Source organism: Neovison vison, chromosome 8, assembly GCF_020171115.1.
Source record: "Neovison vison isolate M4711 chromosome 8, ASM_NN_V1, whole genome shotgun sequence".
NCBI classification, from domain to species: Eukaryota; Metazoa; Chordata; class Mammalia; order Carnivora; family Mustelidae; genus Neogale; species Neogale vison.
This window is the reverse complement of record NC_058098.1, coordinates 84884401-84906500: the sequence shown is the minus strand read 5'-3', so window position 1 is coordinate 84906500 and position 22100 is coordinate 84884401. Positions and strand designations below refer to the sequence as shown.

Here is a 22100-nt window from a genome sequence, read left to right as displayed (position 1 = left end):
CCTAAAGAATAAAAGGAAAAAAAATCCCATAAAAGCCATTTGTTATACTACCCCGTAGAGATAAATACTGCTACTATTTTGATGATTTTCCTTTCTGTCCTTTTCAGTGCATATAAAAAAAGTCTCTATCATTTCAAAATGGAGTTTATATGCCATATATATTTTACAGACTTCTTTTTATACAAAAGGACATTGTGAGCATTCTCCCATGTCCTTTCAATATTCTTTTAAGACATTATTGTATAGATGTTTAAATATCTACATAACAAGTATATTTATGCTATAATTTATTTGATCATTCCTCTATTTTGCAAAATTACCATTTTTTTAGTTTTTGCTATTACAAATAACATTGTGATGAAAACCTGCATACGGATCTTTGTTAATAGAATTCCTGGGTAAAGGGGAACGAACATTTCTTTCCAGAAAAGTGTGGCAAGTTACATGAGACCAGCAGTATAAAAGAGTCATCAATAAAACATCACCAGCATCATGTTTCTTAAAATCCAAGCTATATATTTTAGATATGGTAAGATGTCACAACACAGAATAAGAGATGTTTGGGGGAGGGGCACTTGGGTGGCTCAGTGGGTTAAGTGGTTGCCTTCAGCTCAGGTCATTATCCCAGGGTCCTGGAATCTAGCCCTACATCGGACTCCCTGCTCAGGAGAGAGCCTGCTTCTCCCTCTCCCTCTGCCTGCCACTCCACCTGCTTGTGCTCTCTCCCTCTGTCAAATAAATAAATAAAATCTTTAAAAAAAAAAAAAAAAGATAGCTTGGGGTGCCTGTCTGTCTCAGTCATAAGATCATGCAACTCCTGGGGGCACCTGGGTGGCTCGGTGGATTGAGCCGCTGCCTTCGGCTTGGGTCATGATCTCAGAGTCCTGGGATCGAGTCCCGCATCGGGCTCTTTGCTCAGCAGGGAGCCTGCTTCTCTCTCTCTCTCTGCCTGACTCTTTGCCTACTTGTGATCTCTCTGTCAAATAAATAAATAAAATCTTTAAAAAAAAAAAAAATCATGCAACTCCTGATATCAGGGTTGTGAGTTTGAATCTCATGTTGGGTGTAGAGATTATGTAAAAATAAAATTTTAAAAAGAGAGAGATTTTAATAATTTCAATGTTGAATTCACACCAGTATAATTTAAATAAAAGTTTCAAAGTTTTACTTGAAAAATACAGAGTATAGATTACTGGTGCCTTAAACAAAAGGGATGACCCATAAAATATTTGTAAAAGTCTGAACCAAATGAAAAACTAAACACCACCTTTTTAAAAAGTCAGGATACTTGAATTCTAAGTAAGCCTCATGTGTCACTGTCTACAACCCTAGGTAAATTTAAACATTCTTTCCCAACTCATTTTCTTAATCTTAATATAAAAGATAAAACAATAGTATCTATTTCTATTTCACAAGGATGTCAGAAAAATAAAGAAGAAAATATAACACAATGCTTTAGAGACAAAGTCTCTGAAATCAAAAAGTCTAGGTTCAATTCTTGGCTCTGTTACTTTTAACAGTGTCACCATGGGCAATTCATTAATTTGTCAGTTTTCTCAACTGTAAAATAGGGATGATAACACTTAACTCATACAATTATTGTGGAGATTAAATGAGAAAATCCATGTTAAACCACTTAGAATCCTGCTTGATAAACAGCAAGTGCTCAGTAAACATTCAATGATAATTATTTATATATGTAAAATTCACACATAGGTAAAGTAACTGGTTTTAAAATCTACTTGGCCATTTAAATCATTTAAATAAAATAAAAATAAAATCTACTTGATCATTTAAATCTCAGGTATTCTGAATTTAAAATCAACATACTGGAACAATATAGAGCTATATTCATTCTCCGTGATTTTTAGAGCCTGAAATAATTATAAAACAAAGTTTATCACAAATAACATATAACATCAACAAAATAACTTAAAAAAATTTCTTTTTAATTTAAAATTTTGTTTTTAATTTAAAAAAAATTTTTTTAAGAGATGGGGAGAGAGAATCTTCAGCAGGCTCCACATCCAGCACTGAGCCCAATGACGGACTCGATCTCAGAACTCTGAGATCATGACCCAATAAGAAATCAAGAAATTGATGCTTAACTGACTGAGCCACCCAGGCATCCCCAAAATAACTTTCTTTTTAAAGGGATAATTCCTTCTGTGGTTCTTCACTTGACTGGATCCTTTTCATCCATCATATCTTAGTTCAAATGCCCCCTCCTCAAATCACTCAAGCACTCACTTATTTAAATTATCCTCTACTAGGCCACACAGTTTTCACACTCTAGTTATTTATTATTATCTGTCTCTTCCCATCATAATATAAACTCCAAAATGGAAGAAGCTTAACCTTTTCTGTCACCATGAAAATACTTAGTTCAGACACTCAATAAATATCTGGCAAATGACCAACAAATCAATGATCTAACATATGGCTAGGCATTGAAAGAGTTGGCATAGAGGTTACGGAACTTCAAAGATGGCCCAGTAGATTTGGGTTTCTCATTTTTATCATGAACTACAGCTTAAAAATATGGTCTTTTTTGTTTGTTAAATATGTTTTATATCAAGATTGAAGAAGCACATATGTCCACATAACTAAAGGAAGTTTCAGACAAAAATACTATGCTTACTATATGTGATGAATTCTGAGATCTCTATCTGATTCTATTATATTCCTTTTTAGTATATGTGCTGCCGAAGCGAGCACTATTATATTCCTTTTTATTAAAAATAAACTAATTACTGCAGACCACTAAACTGCTTTTATATCATATTATTCTGTAAAAACTTGTCGTGTGAAAAGCACTGCTCAAGGTCAGAGGTTATTAAGCTCATACCTGAAAGGAAGGTTCAAACATGTGCATGGATAGGAAGAAATAAGTGTCTGATCACAGATGACAAAATCACCTATATAGAAAATCTGAAAGAATTGGGAAAAAAGAATCTCCTGGAACTAAAAAGCAATTATAGCAAGGCTGTAGGATATAAGGTTAATATTCAAAAGACATCTGCTTTCCAATATACCAGCAGTGAACAAGTGGAATTTGAAATTAAGAACAAAATCCATTCACATTAATGAAATCTAACAAAATATGTATAAGATCTATATGAGGAATATAAGGAAATCAAAAAATTAAATAAATGAAGAGATATTCTATGTTAATCAGTAGGAACACTCAATTTGCAACAGACACATCTGATAAAAGGCTTTATCCAAAATATACAAAGAACTACTGAAACTCAGCAATAAAAAAGCAACCAACCTGATCAAAAAATGGATCAGTGACCCTTATAGACACCTCACCAAAGGAAGATTTACAGATTGCAATTATGCATGAAAAGATGCTTCACATCATTTGTCATGAGGGAAATGTAAATTAAAACAATTAGATACCACTAAACACCTATTAGAATGGCCAATATCTGGAACACCGGCAACACTCAACGCTGAGTGAAGACGTGGAGCACCACAAGAACTCTCACACACTACTAGTGGGAATACAAGATGGGACAGAGATTTCAGAAGACAGTTTGGCAACTTCTTATGAAAGTAAACATACTCCTAGCAATCACACTCCCTGGTAATTACCCAAAGAAGTTAAAAACTTGTCTCCACACAAACACCTGTATGTGAATGATTATAGCAGCTTTATTCATAATCATCTAAAACTGGAAGCAAACAAGATGTCCTTTAGTAGGTGAATGCAAAAGCTGTGGTACATCCAGACGAGGGAATAGTATTCAGCACAAAAAGAAATGGATCTTTCTAGCGGTGAAAAACATGGAAGAACCTTAAATGCATATTACTAGGTGAAGGAAGACAATCAGAAAAGGCTATAAACCCTATGATTCCAACTCTATGACCTTCTGAAAAAGGCAAAATTATAGACAGTGAAATTAGGTCGCAGGGCTTGGGAGTGGTGGAAGGTGCAATAAAAAATTCTTAGAAAATCCGTACACATTTGTCCAATTCATAGGATGTAAAATACCAAGAGGGAACCACAATGTAAGCTATGGACTTTGGGTGATTATGATGTGTCAGTGTCTAACAAATGTATCACTCTAATGTGGGATGTCATTAAGAGGAGAGGCCATGCATGTGTAGGTGCAGGGTATATATGGGAAATCTCTGTACCTTCCCCTCAATTCTGCTGTGAACCTAAAACTGCTCTGAAAAAATAAAATCTTAATTAAAAAAAAAAAAAAGAGCATGCAGTTTTGTATATGTGAGTCTGATGGTAAGGCAGAACGTCATAGTTTTCAGATTCATGAAGAATCTGTTCCCTCAAATTTATGGGTTTTAATTATCATGTATTCATTATTATTTGTGAAGCACTACACAAAAATATATATAAAAATGTGGGGTTTTAAAATTTTTTATTTTTATTTATTTTTACAAATTTTATTTATTTATTTTGACAGGGAGAGAGCACAAGCAGGGTCAATGGCAGACAGAGGGAGAGGGAGAAGCAGGCTCCCAGCTGAGCAGGGAGCCCGATGTGCAGCCCGATGGGATCATGACCCGAGGTGAAGGCAGCCACTTAACTGACTGAGTCATCCAGGCACCTCTAAAAATGTGGTTTAATTTAGGGGTGGCAGTGTATGATAGAGAAGAGCACTAATTCTATAGTCTCAGAAAGCTCAAGTTCAAATCCTAGATTCATCATTTACTAATTCTGCAACTTTGTACAAATTATCTTACCTATCAGTCCCAGTTTTCTTATCTGGAAAGTTGTTGAACATCTATTTCATGGAGTTAAGTAAAATAAAAATTATATAAAACATCCATCAAAGGGGCCCCTGGGTGGCTCAGTGGGTTAAGCCTCTGCCTTCGGCTCAGGTCATGATTTCGGGGACCTGGGATTGAGCCCCACATCAGACTCTCTGCTCAGAAGGGGGAGCCTGCTTCCCCCTTCTGTCTCTGCCTGCCTCTCTGCCTACTTGTGATCTCTGTCAAATAAATAAGTAAAACCTTAAAAAAAGCCAAACAAAAAAACCCCCATCCATTATGGAGCCTGCATTAAATGGCAGCTATTCAATAAATGGTAGGCATCATTATTAGATTCTAATATTTCCAAGAAAATTAACTTCCATAGCTAAAATATAATCTTAAAGAAAGTATAATTAAGTTACAAAATGTAAATTAATAAAAATAGATTATTCATGTGTATGTAGAAATTATATTCTAAAATCTGACTTTTCCTCATAGCTGACACTGTTGTATAGAAATAATTACAACATGTTCTTCCAAGTATGAATTTATCAGCTCAATAAATATACCAAGTGACCCCCCTCACTCCGCCACCTCATATTAAAAGTCTATGGAAAATGATTTAGCAAGAACAAACTGATGGTTCCCAGAGGGAAGGTGGGTAGGGAGATGGGTGAACTAGGTGATGGATTTGTAAGTGTTCTTGTCATGATGAGCACCAGGTGATATATAGAATTGTTGAACCACTATATTGTACACCTAAGCTAATATAACACTGTACATTAACTAACTGAAATTAAAAACTTAAAAAAAGACTTAGCAAAAGTATAAATAAATTACTCCCCTCACCCCCATGATTGCAATTAACAATCTATGGCTTTTTAACCAAAGTTCCTCACATCACTTAGCTGCCTGTTGCAGAGTGGTGTGGCTGTGTTCGTATTCTGTTTATTCCCCGCTTTTAAAGCTGCATCTCTTCTTGCTTGCTCAAGCAGAACTCTTGCTCTTTCTTTAAGTTCTTCTTGTCTTGATAACATTCGATGCTTAAAACCAAAAATACAGAATTAGGAACTCAAAAAAGCCCCATATAACCTATATTTATAGATTAATCAATGGTTTTGTTATCTGTCAAAATAACAGAGATCAGGAATAAGACTGTAGTTTTATAAGATTACTTAAAGAAAATATTAATGTTGACTAGAAACTATAGAACATCTTGACACACAGGAAGTATATCTTTACTACCTGATGCTGGATTACATTTAACTTCCATTTGTGTTAGAATATATTCCCATAAAATATAATGTCCATGTGTATATTATATACATTCTTCATATTTGCTAATCACAATATAACCTGGAAAAGACATTTAAAAAAATTTCATTTCTTATAGTTTTATAGGACTGATAATAAGGTATCTTCCAAATTTATTTGTTGAAAGATATTAAACATTTGTGCAATAATCCTTTAAATCCTTGACAATTAACATTTATAGAAAATTCAAAACTATCATATTTTGTTTAAAAAAAAAAACCTGGTTTTCTCTAATGCTCACCTACCTTACAACAAAACAATTAACTACATCAGCAATGGAAGAGTATTTTCTTGGATTGATTTGTAATATTACAATATATTTTTGGGTAACAACAGGTAATGACCATCAATGGAAATCAGTTCTCAAATGATAACATTAATTCAAAGCACAAATATCCATAATGTTTATAGTTCAAATTCCTTTTTTCTTCCAAAAAATAGCCAACTTCTGGCTTTAGATAGCTATTACTATTACTCTGATATTTGATTTCTTCCCTGTCATTGTATAGTTTTGATTCATTTTAAGTAGCATTCATGGTGAAGGAAGAGGTAATAAACAGTAAACATATAACTTTATTTGGCATAATGTGAAACTTAAAAAATTATTATATGATTTTTAGGTCTCACTGAGATTTTTATGTTTTAATATAACTTTTTTTAAACTCCTGCAGTCTCAAGCAAGGGAAGTTTTTTAAAAGTATGCAGTTCAGTGGTTTTTACTACATTCACAAGGTTGTGAACCATCAACACTATCTAATTCCAGAACATTTTCATCACCCAAGATTTTAAGAGGATTAAACAAAAATTCTTCACTTAATAGTTATAATTGAAATGTATAAGTGATAATGATAGACTTTTCGTCATGTGTATAGGACACAATAGAATAGGATTGGTCATTCTAGTTACAAATCAACACTTTATCTAAAACAGACCAGATTAATTAAAGGGAACACTGCAGTCAAGACATGTCTTGCAGTTAAGACATCAGGCTTGCAGTCAAGACATCAGGCTATTAATCCTTCTTCCACTAATAATAAGCAATGTAACACTGAAGAGGTCACTTAAAAAGCTATACTGTATTTCCTTACATGACACTTAAGTACCTTGGAGTAAGAAAGACCTTGGTTCAAATACTAGATACAACACCTAATTGTGGACCTATTTACTCAATCTCTCTACACCTCAGTTTCCTCATTTGTAAAATGGGGATAAAATAGACCAACGCTCATAAGTATAAAGATTAAGTGAAATAATGTAATGTACTGAGCACTAGAAAAATGTTAACTATTATTATATTTTTAAAAATATTTCAATTGCCTCGTTTGAAATCCCACTAGCTCTAAAACTGGTAACTAGAATATATCATCTTTACGATCCTACTGGTTCTAGGGATGCCTTGGTGGCTCAGTCAGTTAAGTGTCTGCATGGGGCTCCCTGCTCAGCAAAGAGTCTTCTTCTCCTTCTCCCTCTGCACCTGCCTTTCCCCAGCTCGTGTTCTCTCTCTCAAATAAATAAATATAATCTTAAAAAAAAAATCCTACTGGTTCTAAATTCCATGAGTCTACAGACATTTAGGGATTCCAGTTAGCTACACAGACAGTGAAAGACTGCTTTGGTCTTAAGAGCACACAGAAATAAACTTTTTTCTGATTATAAATACGATTCATATTTATTATAAAAATTTTAGAAAATACATAAAAGTAAAAAGAAAAGGAAAAATAATCAGTGGCATCATGTTCCCTGATTTCAAACTATATCACAAACCTACAGTAATCAAAACAGTATGGTACTGGCATAAAAACAGACACATAGATCAAGAGAACAAAATAGAGAGCACAGAAATAAACCCAAGCATATATGGTCAATTAATTTACAACAAAGGAGTTAAAAATATACAATGGGGAAAAGACAGTCTCTTCAATAAATGGTGTTGGGAAAACCAGAGAGTCACATGCAAAAGAATAAAACCAGGTGCCTATTAACTCAAAATGGATTAAACACTTAAACAAAAAAATATCTGAAACCATAAAACTCTTAGAAGAAAACATAGGTGGTAAGCTCCTTGACAACAGTCTTGGTGATGATTTTTTTGGATTTGACACCAAAAGCAAAGGCAACAAAGGCAAAAATAAACAAATGGGACTAAGTCTAAATAAAAAGTTTCTGCAGAGTCAGGGAAAATATCCACAAAACAAAAAGCTAGTCTAGGGAATCAGAGAAAACATATGCAAATCATGTATCTGGGAAGGGGTTAATATCCAAAATATATAAAGAACTCATATAACTCAATAGCAATCCAATTAAATAATAGGCAGAAGATTTAAATAGACTTCTTTCCCATGAGCCCAGTGTGGGGCTTGATCTCATGACCTGACTCTTGATTTGGGTGCAGGTCATGAGGTCATGAGATCAAGCCCCACACTGGGCTTTGCATAGGCATGCAGCCTGCTTAAGATTCTCTCCCTCACCCTCTGCCATTCCCACCCTCCTCCCAACCTCCCGCTCTCTCTCTTAAAAAAAAAAAAAATCTTTATACATAAATTCTTGTATACAATTCTGATTATCCTAGAGAAAATAATTCCTGGAGGCAGAATCTAATGAGATGAACATTTTTAAGGGACTTGATGTATATTGCTAAATTTCCCTTCAGTAAATTTGACTATTTTACATCTGGGCTGATCTTTAGTGCTATTATGTTGAAGAGATAGTATGAATATAGAATATATAGCTTAGAAGCACAGACTCTGGAGTCAGAAAACACTGGTTTTGAATTCAAACTTTAACACTTATTAAGTCACCTTAGGCAACTCTGTAAAGCCCAGTCTTCCCATATATTAAGTAGAATTTAAACACTTACCTCATGGGTTACAAAGTTTAAGAGAGATATGTGTAAGATATATAAAGGTCATCATATGTATTAGCCACTCAAATGAGCAACATTATGACTTTCAATGCTATACAGCCATATTAAATCATCAAATTTCCTCTAATTTAATGTCATTAGTTACTAGACATATTATTATTTTATGAATGACTAAGAAAGAACAAACACTGTCAAACTCTAACATACTATCTATTATAAGTAGGATCTTGATTTCAGAGAAGTTAAAATATAAAAAGATGCATATCTTTGCACTGATGAAACAGTGTGTGTAAAAGAAAAACAGATTTTTTTTATTATTCAAATTTAGATGCTAAAATTGTCCAATTTTAAAAACCTATGAAATATTATAGTCACATTACAATTTTTTGTATCAGGCAGTACTTCTGACAAAAAAATAAAAAATAACAAACTTTTAACTTTACCCTAAACAAAATACTGACCATTAAATCAAGGGACAATAAACAAACATATATGAAGTTGTAAATAGATATTGCCTCTATTTTTTTTTTTTTTTAAGATTTTATTTACTTATTTGACAGTGAAAAACACAGTGAGAGAGGAACACAAGCCAGGGGTTGTGGGAGAGTGAGAAGCAGGCTTCCTGCCAAGCAGGGAGCCTGATGCAGGGCTTGATCCCAAGACCCTGAGATCATGACCTGAGCCGAAAGCCGAAGGCAGAGGCTTAACCAACTGAGCCACCCAGGCACCCCTAAGATGTGATAGAGTTTTAGAGCTAAAAAGACTCTTAGAGATTATTTCATTTAACATATGTGGAAAATCAGATTTAAAATATTTAAATGGCTAATTAACATGTCACACTGGTAATTATTAGCAGAATCAAGATGAGAATCCAGATGTACTGATTCCCAGTCTGGAGTATTTTTAATTTTTAAACATTAATCAATTTCTAGATTTAGCTAAATACATTTACCTTACAAATCTGGGTTATAAGAAAAATCTGTCTTGGGTAATACTTAGAAATTAGGCTCACCAAATTCTGCAGTTGTTAATCGCTAGATGTTTCTTTCTTTCTATCTTTCTTTTCTTCCTTTCTTTCCCTTTTTTTTCTTTCTTTCTTTCTTTTTTTTTTTTTTTTAAAGATTTTATTTATTTATTTGAGAGAGAGAGACAGTGAGAGAGAGCATGAGCGAGGAGAAGGTCAGAGAGCGAAGCAGACTCCCCATGGAGCTGGGAGCCTGATGTGGGACTCGATCCCGGGACTCCAGGATCACGCCCTGAGCCGAAGGCAGTCGTCCAACCAACTGCGCCACCCAGGCGTCCCTTTTCTTTCTTTCTTTTTTAAAGATTTTATTTATTCATTTGAGGGAGAGACAGAGAGAGAGAGCACAAGCTGGAGGGAAGGGTCAGAGAGAGAGGGAGAAGCAGACTCCCCACTGAGCAGGGAGCCCGACAGGAGGCTTCATCCCAGGATGGATCCCAGAAATGATCCCAGAACCCTGGGATCGTGACATGAGCAGAAGGCAGATGCTTAACCAACTGAGCCACCCAGGAGCCCCGCTAGATATTTCTCAATTATTTGCTATGTATGCTGTATCTGATCACTTGAAAGCTTTTTTGTACTAAAAGTTATGTACTTAGAACCTTTGACTTGAGATTTTTGACTAGAAGAACAGTGGCTTGCTTTGTTAGCTACTCTATTTCCTTGATTCAAAGATGTATATGTTTTCTTAACACCTCTGAAAACTTAAAATTGATGGCATCTTATAATCTTTGCCAGCCAGATGGTAGTCAAGATAGCCATCAATGCCTACCTATGCATGTGTTTGTTATTTCAGGTGACAAGACTTCAATCCCTTGATGTTTCAGTCAACAACCACTTGAGTAGTATTTAAAAATGGAATATAACTCCAGGTTATTATCCGAAAATCTTATCTTGGGATCTTCTGATAAGGTCAAGAAAGTGCTATTATCAATGAATATTACTGAAAAGAAAACCCCAGAGACAACTGTAGAGAAATTTGGTGTAATTCAGAGGTCTCAAATTTTTTGGTCTCAGAATCCCTACATGTGCTTAAAAATTATTGAGGATCTCAAAAAGCTTTTGTTTATGTGGGTTATATCTATTTATACCTATCATTTTGGAAATTAAAACTGAGAAGTGTTGGAAATATTTATTCATTCCTTTAGAAATAAGTATAATGAGGTGCCTGGGTGGCTCAGTTGGTTAATTCTCTGCCCTCCACTGAGGTTATGATCTCGGTGTCCTGGGATTGAGCCCGTGTCTGGCTCAGGCCTCAGCAGGGATTCTGCTTTTCCCTCTATCTCCATGCACCCCCCCCCCAATTGCTCTCTCTCTCTCTCAAATAAATAAAATTCTTAAAAAAAAAAAAAAGAACTATAATAAACCCATTAGATGTTAACAATCTAACAAAAAATAATACTTAATGGGGCGCCTGGGTGGCTCAGTGGGTTAAAGCCTCTGCCTTCGGCTCAGGTCATGATCCCAGGGTCCTGGGATCGAGCCCTGCGTCGGGCTCCCTGCTTCCTCCCCCCTCTCTCTCTCTCTGCCTGCCTCTCTGCCTACTTGTGATTTCTCTCCCTCTGTCAAATGAATAAAATAATAATAATAATAATAATAATACTTAAAAAATAAGTGAGAATGGCATTATTTTATATTTTTTGGAAATCTCTTTTATGTCTGGCTCAATAGCAGGCAGCTGGATTCTCATATCTACATTTTTTTAAAAGATTATTTATTTGAGAGAGAGTGAGAGAAACAGAGCACAAGATGGGGTTGGGGGAGGGTCAAGGTCAGAGGGAGAAGTAGACTCCCTGCTGAGCAGGAAGCTCGATGTGGGGCTCGGTCCTAGGACCCCAGGATCACGACCTGAGCCAAAGGCAGATGCCCAACCAACTGAGCCACCCAGGCTCCCCTCATATCTACTTTTATATTCAATCTTTTGAGATATCACAAATCGTGTGGCCTCCAGAAAACACCACTGTATAGCTGTGAGAGAATGAAAGTGAAAAAGGTAAATAATATTCTATTATTATTATGAAAGTAGTTTCAACTTTGGGGGCCCTCTGAAAGAGGTTAGGAGAGCCTCAGAGGTCTCCAGATCATACTTTGGGAATTACTGCTATAACATCATGCTTCTGATGGCACAGAGCACAACACTGTGTGGAAAACCAGGAAAAATTCCAAATCAAAAAGAAGAGTTGGATTTCAAATTCTAATTCTAAATCAGTTATATCTTAACCAATTTACTTTACTTAAACTTTTTTATGTTTACATAAGAGTGTTACATGATTAAAAAATTCATGCTTGAATAAGTCTAAAAGAATTCATTCAATAGGTATAAAATAAAAATTGTATGTGATAAGAAAACCATTTATCATAGTTTACTGGCAATGTTCTTCTTTCTTTTGGTACATAAAATAATGGTATGTCTTATAATTGATGGTGCCAGAGATTCAATTAAATATAGCAAATATTATAAGGTCAAATTTGTCTCATATTCCCCTCATGGGGAGGAATCTGGATGTTACTGGAATTTTTAACCACAAGTAATAATGGAACTGAAAACACCAATTACAATGCAATTAAAATGTTTGAAGAAAATACTTTAAATGGGAAATATTTAATTTAGCATTACACATTTTCAGAATGATACTCCTAGTAAATGGAATAGTGAAATATCTTTAACTTATTCTCACAGTGAAATGTTCTGTTTTTATAGGTAAATAAAATTTTGATTTGAAAAGCTGACACTACTCTTTAATCTTCAAATTTGTATTTATTTGTAGGCTTAAAATAGTATATCATAAACTTTAAATGAAGTGCAGGTATAGTGTAGATTTTTCTATAATGGTTAATTACACTTCACCTTTAATCATTTGCAGCATTTGAAAGTGCTCTATGAACACAAAAAACCCAAAAATATTCAGAATAACTATTTACTAAATATAGTACTCATCATTCTAACTCACTTACCTGGACTGTTTTTGTGGAATGATCTGCATGATTTAAAATGGTTCTATCAGTATCTGGATCAGACTCTGTCTGCCTCAGGGAAGTACGTTTTTTCTTTGTAAGGTCTGCATCTCTATTGTATGAGTATCCAAGTTTGGAAGTAGGAGATAAACTTGGTTTTTTGATCGGTGATTCAGGATCTGATCTGTACTCTAAGGGTCTAGAATTCTCTAATTTTTCTTTTTCCAAGTTATTACTGATGTCTAGAGTCTGAAGCTTTTGTTCCTCTGTCTCCTCACAAATAAAGGGTGGAGACACATCCTTCTTCTTATCACTGACATATAAGTCACTTAATTCTAAAGTCTCAGCTTTCAGTGGTCTCTTCTTGCCTAACAGAACTTGTGCGTGGGTCGAATCTATACTGTAACATATTCCAGGGTCATCGGATCCTGAAGTCCTTCCAGAGCTCTGCTGGGACTTTTGGGGTTCTGTGTCACTTTTAGTCCTGCGACAGTAAGGGGAGGCGGTGCTTGGACTAAGATGATCATCAGGAGTCTGATGTTCACTTTCTGACTCTCCAACCCCACTATCATTTACAAATACAGAGTCATCTTGTGATAAGAAGTCGACCGCTCCGCTGGTAGGTTGCTGCAGTTCAGGCTCCCGTTTCAGATCACTAAGCTCAGCATAAAATTTTTCCTGATCAACAGAACTGTTTGTATCTGTTTCATAGTTTCCAACTTTGTATGTGCTTTTACTGCTGTTCTCCTCTATCTGGACAACATTCAGTTCTTGGCCACTGAAATGTGCCCTGATTTGATAGAGGTAAGTCATAACAGTCAGTTTGTCAGGAATTGCTAATAAAACCATATCAGAAGGTTCCAACAACCGGGAAATTCCTATGCTGGCAAATCCATCATATGCCTTCAAAGAAAGGAAAAACAAAGTTATATTGAATAGTTCAAACAATCCATGCACTTTAAAAACAGCAGAAGAATAGATATTAGTTAGACATATTGTGGGGAATGTTACTGAATCATTATGCTGCATACCTAGAACTAATATAATGTTATGTGTTAATTATACTTCAATAAAAAAAGTTAAAAAATAAAGTTTAGTTCTCATTTTAAAAAAAGCAAAATTTTAACCGGGGCGCCTGGGTGGCTCAGTGGGATAAAAAAAGCAAAATTTTAATGGATTTTGTAGTTGTTGTTGGAGGGCATACTCTGTTACTGATATAACTGATACAAAAACAGAACAAAATTCCATGTCAGAAATTTGTAAAAGTAGGGTAGGTACAAGAAAAAAAGTTTCTTAATTGATAACAATTGAAATGCTCTTTTCTAATAAAGAAAATAAGCAAAATTTAGAATTAAAACAAAAAAACTTAGAATCAATTTTTATAAGGAACTAAGGTATAAAGAAATAATAATCTGGAGTTTTATCATTCCTATCAACATCTCTTTAACATGTTCAAATAACTGCAGTGATTTGTGAAGAAAAAGGATAGCTACATATCCCCAAAGACCTGATCTTGGATTACCTGGTATAAAATACAAATTATTTAAGCCTAGAAATGTAGACACATTTTCTAAATGCCCAATTAAGACTGATTTTCATAATGATAAGAGTGACTGCATTTTCACTTCATCCATTTTGGAAAGAATGAAATGTTTTGAGTAGAACAACTTAGTTGAGAATGTGAGGCTGCATTGTATTATTTTTGTTAGCCTTTAAATGACTGTGACACATCAGGTTTTTCTAGTTTTGAAGAATCAAAGCTGTTTCTCAATTTACAATTAATTATTACTATCCTGAACTAACCCTTTAAAACAGCACTGTGTTGCTAGGAAGCATTAAAAATACGGTTAAAGGTTCAGATATACCCTCTAAAAATATACAGACCCTCTAGTTGTATTCTCACTTTGGAATATAAAATGTCTGCCTTTGTAACAACCTAGATATAGGATCATAACTCAAAGTTTTTCTTAAAAGAAAGGTTAGGGAATTATGTAACAATTTAGAAGGAATTACTCTTTTGCACTTACATGTTAAAGTGCATTTTTACCTTTGAATTTAATCCTTGTCTCATATTCTTCCTGTAGTTTAGTAAATGTTGTGGAAGAAGTAAGAAAGAAAATGAAAAATAAATTGCAATATTAAAACCTCTTCAATTTTCACAGCACTATGTTTCATGATACAGGTACCTCAAAATATTTACTCAAGAGAATGGTTCAGTTGGTGTGCATGTTTAGGCCTGTTTGTTATTTTACATGCTTTAGGAAAATTAAAGTCATTTTCCTCCTCATGTGTCTTGACAACTTGATTGACAGACATCAATTGCAGACCATCAAGAAAAGCACCACAGGCAGTATTCTAAACATTTCCCAATTATCTAAAACACTGACATACTGGTTAAGATCATATGTCACAGGTAAATACCTTTTTTATTTAGCACTTTTTACAGACCTGGGAAAATGATTAGCTTCCTTGTGGGGAATCTCCTGCTAATGTTTTGCTTCATGTAGCAATTCATTTTATGCACACTAACTGCACTTAAAAAAATTTTTTTTAAAAACAAACCGGGTTTTTTGTAAGCGAGGTCAAGATTTTATGAAGGGATTTTCCCATAGGTTAACCTCTTTTCCTGTGGTAAATCACCTTTTTAGCTGTTTGTGTGTGGAGAAAAAGAAGAGGTCTTTCAAGAAAATTGTCTTATTCATTCCTAGATGTTATTTAATTGGTAAGGAGGAGTCATTGCCAGTTATGTTATGCATCTGCATGGAACTTAAGACACAGGCATTGTTTCTCTCGCTGCTTTAAGTCCAATCAAGGGCAGACGGGGTTATCGGGAAGAACTGTATGAAGCCGGAAATAAACCTGCAGGTAGCAACTGATACTCAACGTAGATATCGTAGATATCAGGTAGGAAGTTGCAAAGTGATGAAAAGGAAAGATTGTATAACAATTATTTATTCAACTGTTCAATGAATAGGATCATCTAAATTAAAACCCTTTTAAAAAGCCGTAAGTATCTGCCTTGGAAGATCTGAGAAAAAATTTAATAGGATATTCTTCTCCACATAGCAATACGTAAACCCAAGACATGCTTATTGTTATTACTGAAAAAATAATGTGAAGAAGTGTGACCTAAGCTTTAAGGCAAATCTCCTTACTCTTAAAAATACACAGCTGGGTACAATCAACAACGTTTCCTTTTCAAAATTTCAAACAGTAATTTAAAAAGCTTCACTTTATAAAAATAATAATGGTTTATTTTATAACACTTTTGTCTGCATTTAAATTAGCTTAGTATTTTATTCAAATGTAATGCAGGCATATAACTACCATATATGAAGATATAATTTAATTGATGAAAAAACAGGCATTTCACTTTGACAGATACAAGCTCTCCAAAATTATACAAAAAATAATTCATGAGAATGACTTACTCTTAGCATGCCCACCATAGATGTGATTTCTATAAAGAAAAATATCCTGATGTTTTAAGATTACCTTTTTTGATGGTATATTTCAGTAAAAAAACTGACAGTTTTAAAATGTATTTCTCTAGGCCAGCATCATGCATTGTAAAGAAAAAGGGTTTTCTAATGACAACACAAATTTTTGGATTCAGAGAGCAATAAAAGTAAAAAATTTGTTGACTTAAATTCTCATCTGCTAACTGAACTTCTATCAAGGTTCCCTTTATAGATTTTTTAAACACTGGTGGTTTTAATTATCTAATTTAAAGTAGAATGAAAACATTAGTCTAGACCAGAGGTTATTGAACACTTTGTTCCCTGAACCCTTTTGGTAATGAACCCCTTCTCAGAACAATCCTTTATGTTTTTAAAACACACAGGATTACAGAAGAAACCAATTATATAAAAAATAAAACTATAAAAAATATTAGTAAAATTGAATTTGAGAAACAGTAAGACATGTGCTTTTTATGACTGTATTAACAACTGTAATTCTGAAGAAGTGATTAGCTTAAAAGATATGTGACGATATTACAACTGCAATGTGATATCAAAATATCTAAAATTCTCAAGGTGATAAACCTCAGGAATGGTTAACTTTATAGTGGTAAGTTGTCTAAATTCATAATTGAAGAAATACTAAATTTCATTTAAAGAATCAAGAAAATAAAACCCATTTCCCCCCCTATTCAGGTTCAAGAACCACCTGGATTCTACCCATACCTCCCAGATTAAGAACTCCTATTCCAAAACAACATATTTCATGAACTTTTCAGTTGAAGAATTCAATGCAACATAAAACACACTGAGTACCTACTATATGCTGAGTTAGTGCTTCTCTCCTTTCTCATGTCACAGTGCACATACATGACTATAATATTGTACTGTATACTGGGGTAAATAGCAAGTTAGCCTGTGGCCACAGTCAGCTGGCCCAAGGGCTTCTGGCAACTCAGCCCCACGCAGCTACCCATAAGTTTGAAAGGATCAGTATTCCTAACTGGGAAGCTCTGACCTCAGTATGCTAATTAATTTTGTGGAAAAACTGTACAGTCTATCAGAAAGTGAAAAAAAGAAAAAGAAAAAAGAAATAAAGAACCCAGTGTTCATATCTTTTTGCTTCTAGGAACATATGCATTCTTTCTTGCATACCCATTATGCTCCTGCACTCATCCCTTCCCAACAGATTTTTCTAAACTCATAATCATTTATGGTGTAACAGCTTTGGGTGCACTTTTTAAAAGCTAAATCTGGACTAAAAGCAATATACTGTAATAAATATTTAACAGTTAATGAAGTCCATACACATATTAAAATCTGATGCCAGTCTGGCACTTGTGATCTTTAAAGGTTATGACAACTTAGAGTAAACCATGCATCCTATTTGAACTGTAGGAAGCAGACAACCTTCTGTGACCACTTCAGAAAACCACCTCAGAAAACCACCTCAGTTTCCCCAAATTAACAAAAGCCACAGAGGAGTTGAATTTGAAACTATGTATTTTTTTCCTTGGCAATTCTTACCTTTTTGTTGTTCTCCTTAATATCTTGAGGATTCAGAGACTTGTAGTCACTGAGGGAGAAAATGGCACAGTAGGTACATACAGTATTTGATAAAAACAGCTGTTTTTAAAACAAACTGAATCTAAAAATTTGACATTCTATAATAGCAAAGAGTAACTAGCAATTTCATAGCAATTCAATCAACAAAACTAATAGTGTGGAAAATTAAGGAAATAAATAAATAAATAAATGAAAACAGTGATTACATGTTTCATTGCCTGAAGCATTCCATCTAAAAGAGAAGTTAAGGCAGGGCACCAGAGACCAGTCTTGACAACCAAATTTACCATGAGGTAATCCCTTGTTGTCAATGTACAAAGAGCTAACGGCTTATTTGTCTCATCTCATTCTAACAGCCACACAATTTTCATAATAATTTGAAGTCAGTTCTTTGTATGAGATTAAGAGGGAATTTTTTTTTTTTTTTTTTAAGAGAGAAAGACTGGTTTTAGGCGTTCAGAAGGGAGAACTTTTCTTTCCTCAAAAACAAAGGTATGGGTAATAAACATAAAAAGTCAACTATTTCAGGACACATGTTAAGAAATTATGTTTTTTAAAAAAAAACTATTATTTACAAAATATTTCTAGGGAATGGAAAATGTTTCTACTTACATTAAATCTGGTCTAAAGTGGTGTAATATTGCACAAAAAGATAAACCATTTCTCCACGATGTAGTAAAATTGGTGATTTTCACTCCTCGATAGTTTTTTGTAACTTCTTTGCACCATACAAGCAATGACTGACTAGCATTTGGCTTTCGCCCCAAAACAGGACTTGGGATAGGACTCGGCTAGAAAAAAGAAAAAGAGAAAAACACTAATATAATTTAATGGAAGATGAAAATTAACATTAATTGACCTAACGAGATCATTTAAACTCTTTGATGTCAGTTTAGGTCCTTCAAAACTGTCAATTCAAGACAACTGTAACCTCCAAGAAGGAGACATGAATCTTAAGTTATTATCTTCAGTTTTAGCCTATGGCATTTGCCTGACAAGGATGTAGATATGCAAGATTTTAAACTCATACATAAGAACAAGCCAAGAGCTATACTGATGGGGAAACATTATATTAAAGTATTTAAATACTTAAATCTGAGTATCTGTGTAACTCTTATACCCTAAGAAATTTTCCTCAAATATAATCATGTACAAATATAGTCCCTTTCTGACTAGATTAAAAATAATGTATTTTGAAGTCTAACTGTAGCACAAATTGTTAGAGTGTGCTAGTGTGTGTTAGATCAAAATCCTAGTTTTTAAAAAATGCAGTGATCATGCATTTTAGACGGCACAATGATAATCATACTCAGACATTTCTTATCTAAATTTAATGATGGCAAAACACATCTAGAGTTATTAGCACCAGTCAGGTATTGGTGGCAATACCACACGACAGTATGTAATTTGGATTTGCTCAAAATATCTTTCAATTATCACTGAGAGCTACTGTTGTAGGTCAGATAAGGGCATGGGTGTGTTAAATCTAACCATATTCTTTGGTTTCCCCCTTGTTCATATACTTAAAACAGTGATGACAAAACAAACAAACAAACAAAAACCCAAATTAATAAGACTTTTATCTTAAACTTTCATTATTCTTAAAAACACATCACTTTCTTTTACTGAATAACAATCACATTTTGTGATGGTAACTTAAGAGGGTAGCACAACTGAAAACCATTAAGAAAACTAAAACTGTTAATATGTTTCTGGATTTTAAATTTTGCTATCAGTTAAAAGTACTGACTATAACCATAAAATAGAGGTGAAAGGGGAATGATTATTTGACTCTAATATCACTTAAGTTTAACAAGCAAACCATTCTTGCCACACAGCTTACTTAAGAAAGACCAATGATGCCCCCACTTGACAAAAACATGTTAGTGCCAAACAATTAAAAACATCAACTCCATCTAATTGTGATTATGCACTCACCGTTCCTGTGAAAAAACTCTAAGAAACACCGAGGATGTAATTTCTTATTTTTTAATCAATCATCAGATTAACAAGCTATTATATAAACAAACATGAATCTTGCAAAGTGCTGTTCTTTAAGTAATCACCTATACAAAGTAAATCCTGAAAAAGTCACAGGCCATTAAATTCAATAAATTTGGATCACTTCTACTTAATATGAAGTAGGTAAAAATGGAATTCCCAATGTAATGAGCTGTTTACTTTATAATAAGTAGATATTTTAACCATATCAATTTGACATGTATAGAAAGGAAATATTAAATATCTTTTCAACTAATGGTGACTTTCCACTATGATTTTCAAATTGTTCTGGCCACTTAACCTGGAAGTGGAATGGAGAATGGTCTATGGATGAGGCAGGGGATCAAAGAACTGGACACAAACATATTTTTTTTCCTTAGACTTCCTATTATTTAAAGGATTGTCTTTAATAAAATGTTTTTCTTTATCAAACTATATTACTAAGGTACTGATTCATTCCAAGTATGAATAATAAGTACATGAGACAGATAATCTGCAACTACCATTATACTGATTCATTCCAGTTATCAGTAGCACATAGACAGGTAATGTACAGAAGTCATTACCACCATTTAGAGTGGCTTTCTGTACTTAACAAATAGGGAAAATATGCCAGGTCATCATGATTACGAATATACCCTTGTTTCTAAGAAGGCTCAATATGAAAAGCCTAGAACTAAACTAAACTTTGGATTTACCCCAACATAAAACCCTTGACTTAAAAAGATCTTACAGGGATGCTTATTGCTTTGCCAAAGCAAAACAAGTCATTTGTAAATGAAGAAACTTGATAAAGATACAAGCCCTATAAATGGTCATGTTGGTTGCAGAGAAAGAAGACTGCAGTAGAACCATCATACAATAAATCATCCACTTCAGGACAGCTCGTCTTTCATCTAGTATTTTGCAGAGGGTCATAAAGAAAGAAGCAGTTAAATAATTTCAGAGCCTTTAGGACATTAATGAATGTAATCGCTTGTTTCTTGCTATAGCTGGCTCCTGATGTGGCAGGATACTGTACTTCTCTATGTCTCCGTTTCTTCATCATTAAAATGGGGATTGCAATGGTACCTATCTCATGGTGTCACTGCAGTAACAGGACAGTCTCCCCATCCTTCCACCCATTATTGCTCATTACCACTCTCCCTTGATCACACTGAACTGTAGTAACCTTTTTGCTGTGCTCTTCTTTAGATACCCAAGACATGGTCCCACCTTAGCGCCTTTGTACAGATTGTTCCATTTGCCCGCTCTCCTGTCAGATATCTGCATGGTTAACTCCAACGCAACCATCTTCATTATGCCTATCTAACTACCCTACTTAATAATGCAACTCATCTCCATCATTCAACCTCAGTGACACACTCCTCACTACCTTACCTTGCTCTTTTCTTTCCATAGTACTTACCATCTTCTTATCGTCTATCTAGTTTTTTTGGTTATTACAAAAATATGCTTATTGGTCATGCTTACTGCTTATTACTTTGTCCATTCTCACCAAATAAAAGGGCTATGAAGATATGGATCTTAGTTTATTAACTTATCCCAAGTGTCCATAGATCCTGGCACATAGCAGGCACTCAATTAATACTGTTAAATAAATACTTGGCACAATGTACAGCACATAGAAACAACTCATTAAATGGTAATGGCATTTATTATTACTACAACCAATACACTACCAGCATTTGAATTCCCATCTTTGAGGGTCTTTTGGAAACTTCAAAGGCCATGAATTTCTTCAAGATTAGTTAAAAATACTGTTGCAAACAAAGTTTTAATTAGAAGAGAGTCCTGACACTTTATGTGCAAAATGGGGCCCTTGGAATTATTGGCAATGTATGTTTCTATGGGTTTGGTGAAAAAAGCAGCTCTGAATGACTGTAATTTAGTGCTTTCCAAAGAAAGGAAGATACCAAAATCTGACCATTAATGGTAGAACCAAACTTTCAGATATTGGAACAACTCTTTAAAAATTCTTTCTTGGGGCGCCTGGGTGGCTCAGTGAGTTAAACCCTCTGCCTTTGGCTCAGGTCATGATCCCAGGGTCCTGGGATTGAGCCCCACACATCGGGGCTCTCTGCTCATTGGGGAGCCTGCCTTCCCCGCCCCCTCTCTGCCTGCCTCTCTGCCCACTTGTGATCTATGGCTGTCAAATAAATAAATAAATAAATAAAATCTTAAAAAAAAAAAAAAA

At 34.4% G+C, this 22100-nt stretch overlaps 1 protein-coding gene across 7 annotated transcripts in view; it reads right to left on the bottom strand.

Moving 5' to 3' along the window:
• The window catches only part of EHBP1 (EH domain binding protein 1), a 442694-nt gene that overhangs the window by 82355 nt on the left and 338239 nt on the right, over positions 1-22100 (bottom strand). For all 7 annotated transcript variants that reach the window (XM_044264063.1, XM_044264061.1, XM_044264066.1 and 4 more), the window contains 4 exons: positions 18515-18693; positions 17864-17912; positions 12876-13778; positions 5622-5765 (listed from right to left, as the gene is read on the bottom strand). In XM_044264063.1, the coding sequence (XP_044119998.1) occupies positions 5622-5765; positions 12876-13778; positions 17864-17912; positions 18515-18693 (1275 nt within the window). The remainder of the gene's footprint in view (positions 1-5621; positions 5766-12875; positions 13779-17863; positions 17913-18514; positions 18694-22100) is intronic.